The sequence below is a fragment of the Heloderma suspectum genome, chromosome 2 (assembly GCF_057233095.1).
Source record: "Heloderma suspectum isolate Gila_16-S chromosome 2, 16-S_ref, whole genome shotgun sequence".
Taxonomy (NCBI): domain Eukaryota; kingdom Metazoa; phylum Chordata; class Lepidosauria; order Squamata; family Helodermatidae; genus Heloderma; species Heloderma suspectum.
This window is the reverse complement of record NC_139459.1, coordinates 176,050,417-176,062,730: the sequence shown is the minus strand read 5'-3', so window position 1 is coordinate 176,062,730 and position 12,314 is coordinate 176,050,417. Positions and strand designations below refer to the sequence as shown.

The window sequence follows — 12,314 nt, the reverse complement described above, 5'->3', positions numbered from 1 at the left end:
ATGGAGGATTCTAATCGAAACCAGAAGTGAGGGTCTCTTTGTCTTTACATCTCTTTGGTAAAGGGCATGCTTTGTCAGCTTCGACCACCCTCGTCCATCATGGCCGTCAGGACATCAGCAACCGCATCGGCACAAGGCCTTATGCCTTAACAAAGATGGCTACTACTCAGGAGCCCATAGAGATAAGAAACAAAGAAAAGGCAAAAGAAGAGATCGTACTTCAAAAACGGAAGTTACTGTGCCCGTTGCCCGAAGACCTGTCGTCCCCCATTCAGAACCGATTGGTGAATAACTGAAACCTCTGTGACTTGATTGGTTGTTGAGGAGGAGAAGGCGGGTGATGCTTTAGGGTCAAGTGACCAGGAAGGACAGAAGGCAAATTTGGCGGTGGGGGCGCTGGAAAGTCGTATGAAGTTGGAACTGGGTCTGGTGGGCAGCTGGGGGAAAGCCCACTTTGGAGAAGACGAACGAGCAGCCGGTCTTCATTAGCTGGGGACCAGCGCGACAACAAACTTCCTCAGTTGTATTCGCATAGTAAGGTACAGTTTTGTCTCTTTTCTCACTAGCAGGCAGCAATTGCAGACCAAGGTCTTTTCCCGCCCGTCTGCAAGAAAAATCCCAGCGTCGACTTTATTAGGACCACCTAAAAAGTCACGGAGACGTGAGCACGCTCTTGAGCTCACCAGAACTCTTTAGTTGGCCTGATTGGATATTAACACCTTCAGGTGAGTGAGTCTTGCTGGATCGGGCCAGAGGTCCATTTCGCCCAGCACCCTGTTTCCCCCAGTGGCCAGCCAGATCCCCACGGGGAAGCCCACAAGCAGGGCACGAAGGCAAAAACCCTTCCATCATCTGGTATTCAGGAGCCCGCTGTACCCATGCCTAGAAATATCAAATCTGGCCACAGCAACACAAGCCTTAGTTGCATTTTATTTGAACAACTCCCACATGCTCTACATGGAACTGCCTTCGAAGAGCGTTCAGAAACTTCAGCTGGCCCAGAATTCTCAAGCCAGGCTGTTAACAGGAGGCAGTTATACAGAGCATGCAACTCCCATGTTACAACACCTTCACTGGCTGCTGGTCTGTTTCTGAGCACAACATGATGGACTAGCTTATGTGACAGATCATATCCTTCCAGTTGACCCGGCCCGGGTTTTAAGATCTTCAGGAGAGGGCCTTCTCTCTGTCCCGTCAACGTCTGAAGCACTTTTGGCACGAACTTGAGAGCGGGCCTTCTTGGTGGCTACTTTCAGGCTCTGAAACTCCTTGCTCTTTCTCTGATGACCTTCTGCCTGTAGGCAAAGATAGTTTTATTCAGACAGACCTTTGGCCTATAAGCTGACTTGTGAATATAGTAAATACATTGCAGTTATTTTTAACAGGTTGTTTTTATTGATGTTCTACCTACCTTGTTCTTATGAGTTTTTTTTACTTTCTATTGTTCTATTGATTTTATCATATTGCATTTGTATTATTGCCGTTAGCTTCCTTGAGTACCATTTGGTGGAAAGGGAGAATACAAATTTAACAAATACATAAATAAATACTGCCTCTCGATATGGAGGTTCATTTAGGCATTGTAGCTAATCACTGTTGAAAAACCTGCTCTCCGTGAATTGTCCAATCTCTTTGTATCACTTAATCTGGTGTTTTGCAGAACAACACAAGACGAACATGGGAGTTTACAGTCTAGATTTAGACATAGCATGAAGACAACAGAGGGAAAGAAAGAGAAGGGATGAGTGGAAGCAAATGCAGTTACACAGGTTTCATTTCAGATGGCTCCAGCAGGGGACATGGGGACAGCGGAAGTATGTGAGGAGTTGGACGAGCTCATCCTCCACCTTTTCGATGCTCTGGAGATGCTCCAGGCTAAGAGAGAAGCTTTCAATGGCTTGGTAGAGCAGGTGAGACCTTGGTTCAGAGGAGCTAGGTAAAAACTAAGGACAGTTCTTGCTCACCTATGGGATCTGTCCCTCCTGTTGTTGACTCCTACTAAGTTTAGCTGTCTGACTGTTACCCCTTATGGGTCTTGCAGAGAAACTCTGGAAGTGCCACTATGAAAGATTCTTCTTAATCAGAGTCGCCCAGTCTCTTAATATGAGGGTGGGTAACTTGTGGCCCTCCGGATGTTGATGGACTGCACCTCTCGTCAGCCTTAAACAACATAGCCAATCGTGAGGGCTGGTGAGAGTTGCAGTCCCACAGTATCTGGAGGGCCACACCCTGCTCTAACATCTGTTTTTTTTATTTTATTTTGCCTCTTCAGGGATGGTTCTCACTCTCCAAGTCCCGCTACGCCATGGGTAACAAGTCTGTCTCTACCCTGCAGTATGGGCATCAAATGACTCCTCTGGTTCGGGTGCAGGCTAGGTGAGAGGGGGCAATGTCAGAATTTGGGGTGGGGGGAATCTCTTGGCGGGAGCTACAGCCTATGAGAGGGGAGGCGCTGGCCTGCCTGCCAGGTTCTGATGATTCCCAGCTTCATCTCTCTCCCTTGAATGACAGTAGCCCTAATTGGGTATCTGTGGTAGGCTGGGGAAAGGAGTTTGTCAAATCATATCCCTAAATTAAGGGAAAATGGTAATCAGCACGTGCTTTTGCACTTACTCTGGAAGAAGAAAACAGGGTAGTTACAACTGATGATACGTCAGTGGTACCTTCTTTGTTTCTCTCTTGCCACCCACCTTCTATAATTGCTCCTCATTTGCCCAGGTGGCACTTGTAATTCTGGGAGCAGTTATCCCATACTCCCTTACAGGGAGTGAAAAGGTTTGATGTCTTTGATAAAGTTCAAGAGTTGCAGCCAGTTGGAAGGCATCTTCGTGTCAAAAGGTGGTCTTCCTTGCTAGTTTGCTTTGCTTTTACAGAACTTCAACTCTTTTGATTTCTATGATTCATTGCCAGAGAGTTAGTGTGGTGCAGTACTTAAAGTGCTGGACTAGGAGTGGGGTTCAAATCCCCACTCCAGCTATGACGCTCCCTGTGTTAGCTTTGAGCCTCTCATTCTCCCATAGCCTGACCTACACCTAAGGTTGTGAGAATAAAATGGGGAGGGGAGCTATGTACGCTACCCAGAACACCTTGGAAGGAGAGTAGGATAAAAATGTCATAAATAAAAAATGGCCATGGAAACATTCCCTGTCCTGTTGCTTGTGGCCTGAGAACGAATCTTTGCCGTACTATATATTCAGCCTTGCGTCTTGCTGTTTTTTTGCTCAATCTAGTGAGACAGAGAAGGGTCAGATGGAGTTTCATGTGGTCTCAGAAGATGCTCCTAAACAAAAGGCTGAAGGCACAGCTGTTGTGGAGGAAATCGGACCCAGCGAGCAAGGTAAAGGAAGAAACCCACAAGGCTTTGTCACCTTCCTGATCAGGCAAACTACATATGTTTGGGACAGCAGGATACTGCAGAGGACGACTATTTTTATTTTAAAAAAATATTTCTTTGCCATCTTTGGGGCAGAAGCTAATGGGGCCCTGTAATCAGAATGCTGATACCTGGGCTTGGTAGGGGTGTTTGTGTTTTTAGTAGCTGTGATTTCCCCCACACATTCCTCCACCCCTATTAGCCACAAATTGATCTGCTAACAAAGCAGCTTCCTTGAGACTACCTGGGTTTCTGTCCCTGACCAAAGTTCTTAATTCGGAAGGCAGCTGAAACAGACTTGAACAAGAAGAATTATTTATTTTAATTCTTCTTTAGTTGTGGCTTTTACACTTTGCATCCACCAATCAAACATATATATTGGTTTATATGAATACTTTGTAAAAGACTGAGGAACTGACAGGGATATTTCTGAACCTTTTATAGAAAAATTCTGGCCTGAAATGAAACCGCTGGTAAACTGCATTTTTATAGGTATCATAATCTACTGGTTCCTCAGATGGGAAACTAGTATACACCTTAGAGAGCTCTGCTTTGATAAGGCTTGGTATAAACATCATAAAACCAGCATTATCAATCTGCCATAACTTAACTGATTTTTCAGATGTAAAAAAAACACTTGAGGACCTCTACCTACTTCATAGGCTGAGAAATTCTTTGGTGCAACTTTAGAGGGTTTATTTTCCTCCCAGTCTTTTCTTTGCTGTTCATATGTGTGTTTAAATCTTTAAATTGTATATGTTCCAATTCCAAAGCCCTGTCTGTTTCTCTTTCTTTAATTCTCTCCAGTTCCAGAACTTTTTGTTGTTGTAATTTTAAAAGCTCTATTTCTCTGTCCTTTTCTCTTTCTAACATCTCAGCCTGCCATTTCTTATCCTGAAAGGATAAAAATTCAGTGCTGTGAGGGCATTATTTCTGTTAGCTCACCAGCACCACTAAATTTTGGTTTATTAAGAAAAAATTTAATTCATTCACAGTCCTTCCCTCAGAAGGGATTCCCATTAATTGGCACTGCTCCACTGAAGCCTCTTTCCTCATAGCAAGGACTTCCATCTCTGTCAGGTAACTTTGTAACACCTGTCCCTGGGCCAAAGAAGAAAGTATCAAATTTCAACCTGCATACTTCACACCCTTAAATAATTTTTCTCTATTGGGGTTTCTTTTATTCTTGTTTTCTGTTCAGCTGTTTATTACTACAGATCCCACACTTTCAGACATGGATCCCACACTTTTAAACACATATTGCACCACTGAGCACCATCTGTGACGTGTCACTCTTTCCCCACCTGTGATTCCTGTGATATCATCCCCACTCCTCATAAATAATTTTACAACACCAAGAACAAATTCTACTCCAGGATTTCAGTAGTTCTATATTCTCTCAACCTCTTCCTTGAGATAATACTTCAGAGCGAGTGTGTGTGGAAAGAATACATCAACTATAACTTCAGCAACCACTACTGTTGTGTTTTCTCCTTCTTTTTTTTAGAAAACGTTTTTATAAACCTTTATTAGGGTGCTGTCACCACCCTTCTCCTCATGAGGAGAGAACCTTCAATTTTTCTATGTGAGTGGGTATAAATTCATATATTTCTTTCATAGTTCACCTAACCCATTTTCTGGTAATAACCAAGACCGAGAATGGCGTGGTTTGAAAGAACAAATCAAAAATGAAACTTTATTTGAAAGGTATAAGATGTTTCAATTCAGTTTGAGTATTATGTGGTAAAATTATTGTTTCAGGTATTTATTAAATCCTTACCTACTCTACCCCTTCTAATAATAAGGCTTTAAAATAATAAATAAGCCTCCCTCCACCTCCCAGGGGAGTCTGACCACCGCCAAAGCTAGAGCCCAGTGCCCTAATCCTACCCCTCAGAAAGCCAGTCCCTATCTCCCCCTCTAAAGAGAACCAAGTGCCTCTTATCCCCCTGCTCTCCCAACTGAAAAAGGAACAGCCACTTGGGGGACACCATTTAAAATCTGAACATTCCAACTCCCCCCACCACCACCTACTTATCCTTTCTCCTAAAGCTGTGGTATGTTAGAATACATCAGTGATGCAAACAAACTTTCAAACATACAATTAAACAGCAAAACAAGATTCCATTTCATCACAGAGAGGTTCAGTAGGGGTACCTTCCCCCCCTGCCAAATGGCTATTAAAAACAAATGAAGGCTGTTACACAGCAGATGTTGTTGTTGATAATTATAATGAAAAACATAAGTAAAGATGTAACATTTCTGGAAATCAAGGGTTGTGTCCAACATGAGTCCTACTTGGAGTAGACCCATTGAAATGAATGGAATTTATGTTAGACTAAGATTGGATAGAACCCCAAGTACTTGCCATAATATAGAATCGGTGGTAGGCCATTTGGTGCCCTCCAGAGGTTTTGGCCTACAGTTCCCATAATCACTGGCTGGAGCTAATGGGAGTTGTAGTCCAAAACATCTGGTGGGCACCATCTTGCCTACCCCTGGCATGGATCTTGCAGAACAAGAGATTTTAAAATCCTAGCTCCAAACAATAGACCCTTGAACTGAGTAATGACAAATGTAAATTGTTGTGTTCCAAAGATCCTAATGAAAGTATGACGGTGGCAACTATTGTAAGGTGGAATTCAAGAGAAAAAACCCTTAAAAAGCAACAAGAATACACGAGCAAACAGAAATGGTATGAAAGTTTGCTGCAGGCAAGATTTAGCTTGGCACAAAGTCTCTCCTCCAGCCATGGGTCTCCAAGAATATTATGTTTTTCATCAAGGGTGGAACTGCAAGGGCTCTACGTTAAAGACATGGGAGGATTGTTTCTCTGCTCCTTAAGCCCAGCTCTACTGAAAGTATTGTCTTAATGTTTCCAGTTCTACGACAGCGGAAAGGCCCAGGAAAAACTGAAGGCCTGGCCCAAACCCAGCCTGCAGCCACCCAGCCTGCAGAGGGATTAGGGCACCAAGACCCCCTGAATTGGTTTGGAATCCTTGTGCCCCAAAGTCTCCGACAAGCCCAAAGAACTTTCCGAGAAGGTGAGGAAAATGGCAGCTGTTACCACCACACTTAATGCAACCAGCTCTTCTTTTCCCTTCTGATTATATTCCGCAGAGAAAGGAAAAACGCTACTGACACACAGACCTTGCTTCCGCTCCATGTTTGAAAGCTTCACTTTGGGCAACAGGCCCATGAGAGCGGTGTGGGCAAGCCCTATTTAGGTTGCCACATATAATGGTCACAGTCAGTTGGAAACAGGAAGTGCCATCAAAGTGTATTGCAGGAGTGCAGAACCTCAGCCCCTCAGTCTGCCCCTCTGGGCCCCCAAATGGCCACATCCCTTTCCCCCTGACCATAGATCATTGGGTGGTTTCCTGGCTTTTCTGCAATCCCCCCCCCCCATTCTAAAAGGTTCAAATGCCTCTCCTAAGGTTCAGTTACTGGCAGGAAGAGCTTCAAGCTAGAATATGCTGGTATTTTTGGTCATGCCCCTGTTGCCTTCATTCCTGCCCACCACTGGAATGCAGCCCCCTTGATTGGGACTGGGACCTTTTGCCCGACTCCCTTCATGAGCAGGTGGATTTGATGCCTCCAGAGTGGCAAGATTAAATATGTCCTGTTGGCTTGAGTCCTTCAGTTGAGCCAGCATCCCATGAATGAAGAAAGTGGGTTCTCTTCCTTTGTGCATCATTTAAACTAGCCTCTTAATAAACCCTCTTTTACCCTTTCCTCTTCTAGGAATCTACTTGGCTGCAGAAATTGCCTCATTACAGAGTGAAATTGAGACCACTCAGAGACGTTACCATGCATTGCTGGGGAAAAAACGTGACCTTGTTGCCAGAGAGAAGCAGTGCTGCCCTTGAACAGCTATAACCATTTCTCTGCTGAGATCATAGGAATGTAGGGAATGATAGCCTGTATTTATTGGAACTTATCCCTGGAAACCTTCCAGTTGTTCTATGCTTGTATTTTCATCTGTATATAATATTCCAATTAATAAATAAGGAGCTTTATAAACTTCAGATAAGTGTGTGTTTCATTGTGCTTGTGTGTTGGTGGAATTTGGGGGCGGGGGGGCGTGTGTGTGTTGAAATGCAACATAGCTGGAAAGCCTAGTCCAGTGTCTGGAATTTCATCCTGTTCTTTCCCTAATTTTTAGAGGCAGGTTATATTAGTCTTGTTTTTTCATTTCTGCATGCTTTCATGCAGTGTGTCTTTTGAAGCATATGAAACAAATACAAATCCAGTAAAACCAGAGCTGCAGAGTGATACCCCCACACCCATCAGTTCACTGTTTCAGAAGCTTGCCGCCCAGCCAGGATTTCACTGATGGGACCAAAATTATGTTATCTTGCCCAGACTCCAGAACTGGAGATGCAAAACCAGAAGAAAAGAGCAGAGGAGAGGGGGGAATCTAATCCATCTGTGCCCTTCTTGCTGTTAGGTTAGGATGCTGGGGTATGCTGACTTCTTTGTAATGTAGTGCCAAGTGTCAGCAGACGTCAGGGCTGTGGGATCTATTTTGGTTTGTTTGTTTTTATTAGAATGCTGAGACCCACAGCCTGGTGCAAAAGACTTATATATTTAGAATTAAATGATTCTGAGCCCTTGGATTCATTTTGAGTACCAGAATTGAATACATCTTGCACTCTTTCCACACGAAAACCCACTTCTGTACTCAAACTTCTTTCATTTCAGCAGTATCATTTGGGGTGGAGGTGTAGGAATCATTACTGCTATTGTTAAACAACTGGACATCAGAAATCCTTGCTGAGCTAAAAATGAAACAGATGTACCTGTAGATCCAGATCCACCTTCTGCCCACTCTTGATCTAGTGCATGTCCTGTGCTTTAAAGGCTGTGAGTTGTATGAAGGTGCACAGTTGTACCACCAGCATGGAGATCTCCCTCTCCAAAAAGGAGTCTGGACGTTTTCTCTCTTGGATCTCGCTCACTACAAGCGTGTTAAGCAAGTGGTTAAATCGAAGTAAGCATGTGAAGGCGACCTACCCGGTGAGGAAAAAAGTGGAATAAGAATGCAGTAGCAGTGATCTCTTGTGTTATCTCCAGTTGAGACAAAGTGTTGATCCTCAACTCTGGGTCTAATTGTCTGATTTGTGATTTCTGCTGGAATTTCACAGGAAGATTACCATGGTCAGAAGTTACTGTGGGAGAGACACATTATGAGTGAGGCTATACCCAACCTTAGGCCCTCCAGGCAGTTGGCACTGCAACTCCCATCACCCTGACCATTGGCTATACTGGCTGGGGCTGACAGAAGTTGTTCAAAACATCTGGAGGGCTTCAGATTGGGGAAGGCTGCTATAAAAGGGAGTTGTATATATAATCTGGTGCATGGATAAATCAAGTGGAAGCTAATTGTGCACGAAGAGTTAGTGGACTTCTCAACAATGTCCTTGGAGAACTGGCTGCAAAAGAGTTCTTTGTGTGTTTTTTAAAAGAACAATTTTAATAATGGTGTTTTAATTCTTTTTATCTTTTTTACTTATGTTCACTGCTCTCAAATCTGTTTTAGATATAGAATGGTATACAAATGCTGTAAATAAAGTTTAGAAAAATAAGGTGAAAATTGCAGGACAGTAATTTTCACATTTAAGTGAGGTTAACACCCTATTACCTATAAGTGCAGAATGAACAAACACAGAGGCAGTTCCTTCCCATATGGTCTAGCGGTTAGGATTCCTGGTTTTCACCCAGGCGGCCCGGGTTCGACTCCCGGTATGGGAAAGATATACTTTTTAAATATTCGGCAATCGTGCACAATGGAGAACCAAATACTACCAAAAGCAAGATGGCAACTACTTTATTTTGGAAGTAGGTCGAGACCTAAGCGGTGGGAAATCGCACCTTGTACCTGCGATTACGAGCACAAACGGGACACCAGCTAAAAGTGCGCCCCACGGACCTCCGAAACGGCTTCCTAGTGACCTCTTGTGTTAAAGAACAAATGCAAGGAGATAGAAGAGACAGGTGTTTTTCTTCGCTTTGTATTAACTTGAGAGGTAGCTAGCTGAGAAAATGTTATGAACTAGGAAAAAGAAATTTCCACAAAGGGAAGCCGCGATGTGATCGCCAAGCATCCAATTGCTACCCTGGATTGAACCTGGCGGGGCTCCAGATTTCCGGATGCAGCGACCACTTCAGTTGTAAGAGATTCTTGTCTTTCTGTGCACCTTTTACGTTTTGCTCGTGGTGAGACATTTAAAGACACACTTCCGTGTTCTTTCACTTGAGCTGGAGTCGTCCGTCCCCCGTCCAACCAGTGTCACAGTCGAGAGTGGGAGGGAGAGAGGAGCAAAAAGGAGGGAGGTGTGTTTTCCCCCAACAGTCTGGTGGTTTGGGTTCTTGGCTTTAATACAAGCAGGCCTGGGTTCGACTCTTGCTATGGGAATAAAAGAAGCCTCTTTTAGGGTGCAATCCTGCGCATGTTTAGACAGAAAAAAAAGTCCCACAACTCCCCGCATTCTCCAGCCAGCATGGGACATTTTTCTGTCTAAACGCGCCTAGGATTGCGCCCTAAATCATTTGGATACCTGTGTCAGTCATCATCAGTCACTGCTGAGGCTGTTTCTAAGTAGAGCTGTGTATAAGCGCTTTGCAAACAGGATCAGAGCACAGGAAGCCAGGAGGAGGAGGAGGAATAAGAAGGAAGAGTATCCTTTGGAGAAGGTTGCAGCTGGGTCCTGGTTTCAGAACTTCGTGTCACTGAGCAACCATTGAGCTATTCAAAGTAGCGCTGGTACCGGCATTTGAGTCAGTCAGTCTCTCAGTCTCTCCCCCCCCACCCCCCATCGTCTCTGGTTTGGGTCGCCAGCCGCTTTTCCTGCCCTGGCTGGCAGCTCTCCTGTCCCTTTAAATGGAAGGAAATCGATGTCAGCGGAATGATGCGGAAAGGATTCCACCCGGCCCGTTCCTGGTCCTGCAGCGCACAAGGGCCGCGCCAGAAATAAAAGCGGCAGCCCCACACTTGAGCCTGGAGGGGGAAGCGGCGGAGATTCCCCTCCTGCTGGAGGCGGGAGTGTTCAAAGATGCCTTGGAGACTTAGTCGAAAAGTCGTTTACATGCCACGATCGTCAGCAACAACAAGGGGCCACTCACAGGGCAGGGATCCTCCCTGTGCCAGGGGCCCGGCTCCAGAGTAGAACCCGGTTTTCGATGCCGGCGGGCCCGAGCATGTGCAGAGCGACTTTCCATCGCCGTCGCCAGCCGGCCCAACCCACACCGCGCGCAGCCTGGGTTCGGAGGAGCGCAGGCAGCAGCCCATTGGCCTCTCCTTTTAGAAAACGAGCGCGAGCCTAGCCTGCTGGTGCGTGGTACCCAGCCGGACAGAGGGGGGCTAAATGCTGTTGCTTGGGGACGGGAGGAGGCCTGGGGGTTGCTGCAGGATAACTGTGGGAAGCGTGGCGGGGGAGGAGGTGGTGTATCGAGGTGCGACAAGTTGTGGGCTCCCGTGAATTGGCTTTTGAGAACTCGAATAGGGACGGAGTAAGGCCGGGTGCAGCCCCACATTCTGAATGTCTGCACAATGCTGTTTATAGTCCCATCAATGGCCATGAACGAGACACCGAAGCTTCCAGGAACCCTGGGCCAAGGCGGCTGCAACGCGAAGGGTGAGACGTGCAATTCCTACATACGCCTGTAGGTGGCATCCTTAATTCGGATTGGACCACTCTTTGCCCGATCTTTCTCGCAGTCTTCTCCCATATGGTCTAGCGGTTAGGATTCCTGGTTTTCACCCAGGCGGCCCGGGTTCGACTCCCGGTATGGGAAAGGGAGCCTTTTATATAGTTTTATCTTTATCCTTTGTGAGGAAGTCACGAAATTGATCTTCAGGTCCAAAGAGACTCTTAATTCGTCATTTTTTAAGTGAACACGGTCTCTGCATTTGCAATATGAAGTGAACAAGGTATTTGCAGATATAATAAAAAATACATGAGCAGCTGGTGTTCCACTGTATCTCAAGGCAGGGTGTTAGAAAACAAAACCAGCTGTCTCCCATATGGTCTAGCGGTTAGGATTCCTGGTTTTCACCCAGGCGGCCCGGGTTCGACTCCCGGTATGGGAAAGACGGACTTTTACTTCATAGTTGTTCTGGCTTTCACCCTTAGTTAGGAAGTTTGCTAATAAGTGCTGGTAAAGCCATTCTTTTATTCAGAATTTTTGAAACTAATACAGTCTCTGAAAACGTAGTCCAATGTAATCAAAAGTGTGCTAGACAGGCAGGCTGTCTAGCAATATAGGCTTCTATAATTCATGTTTTTATCTCTCTCCTATATGGAGGAGCAGAAGGTGATCTGTCTCCCCCAGTGCTCTTAAGCTTCTCCTGGTTTTTCAGCGAGGCCAATTATTATTAGTATGATAGAATGTAGGAATCTAATCCTACCTAGAAATGGCATCTTGTTGGAAAGAGTCAAGCTTTACTTCAACGGGATGTCCAGGATAAAGGGTGAACTTTTCTACTCGGCTATGAACTCTCAAGAGCGTCGTAAGCTCCGATAGAAACAAAACTCGACTTGCGCAGCGCGCGTGTTTCACTCCTCCGTCCTGCAATTCGGTCAAATGTTAGTATTTCGTCTATGAAACCTAGGCAAATAAGGCGAAGAGTGGGGCAGCCGTACAAAATTTATGCTGTTCCCATACCGGGAGTCGAACCCGGGCCGCCTGGGTGAAAACCAGGAATCCTAACCGCTAGACCATATGGGAGGCGCTGCGTCGTTGCTGTCGTTCTTGCCACTCATATGACGTGGGCAATGTACCACCAAGTGGCTGAAAACGGCAGTGCAGTGGAGATCATACACGGGGAACACCGCTGACGTCAGAAATCTAGAACGAGGCGTTTTCAGGCGCGGCTCTGTCTCCCCACGCACCGAACGCGAACAATCCACGCATACCCGCCAAACTTCTGCACTCACGT

The 12,314-nt window shown here is 45.5% G+C and overlaps 2 protein-coding genes and 4 non-coding genes across 9 annotated transcripts in view; 4 read left to right on the top strand and 2 right to left on the bottom strand.

Moving 5' to 3' along the window:
• LOC146353374 (synaptonemal complex central element protein 1-like) overlaps window positions 1–12,314 on the bottom strand; it is a 615,017-nt gene that overhangs the window by 121,012 nt on the left and 481,691 nt on the right. The gene's annotated exons all lie outside the window — the stretch shown is intronic.
• On the top strand, window positions 146–7,403 carry VMA22 (vacuolar ATPase assembly factor VMA22). 4 transcript variants are annotated; one of them, XM_084836300.1, is made up of 7 exons: window positions 146–284; window positions 567–725; window positions 1,782–1,910; window positions 2,273–2,376; window positions 3,231–3,337; window positions 6,256–6,417; window positions 7,118–7,402. In XM_084836300.1, the coding sequence occupies exons 3-7, from the start codon at window positions 1,782–1,784 to the stop codon at window positions 7,240–7,242; spliced, it is 627 nt and encodes a 208-aa protein (XP_084692426.1). In that variant the 5' UTR covers window positions 146–284; window positions 567–725; the 3' UTR covers window positions 7,243–7,402. The 4 variants fall into 4 exon arrangements, with proteins under 4 accessions (XP_084692426.1, XP_084692427.1, XP_084692424.1 ...); XM_084836301.1 differs by having other exon boundaries at window positions 177–284; window positions 1,661–1,910; XM_084836298.1 differs by lacking the exons at window positions 146–284; window positions 567–725 and adding an exon at window positions 348–539 and having other exon boundaries at window positions 7,118–7,403.
• On the top strand, window positions 9,056–9,127 carry TRNAE-UUC (transfer RNA glutamic acid (anticodon UUC)). Its single transcript has one exon. It is a non-coding gene; the product is annotated as a tRNA-Glu (tRNA).
• On the top strand, window positions 11,099–11,170 carry TRNAE-UUC (transfer RNA glutamic acid (anticodon UUC)). The gene has a single exon. It is a non-coding gene; the product is annotated as a tRNA-Glu (tRNA).
• Window positions 11,394–11,465, top strand: TRNAE-UUC (transfer RNA glutamic acid (anticodon UUC)). The gene has a single exon. It is a non-coding gene; the product is annotated as a tRNA-Glu (tRNA).
• TRNAE-UUC (transfer RNA glutamic acid (anticodon UUC)) lies at window positions 12,032–12,103 on the bottom strand. Its single transcript has one exon. It is a non-coding gene; the product is annotated as a tRNA-Glu (tRNA).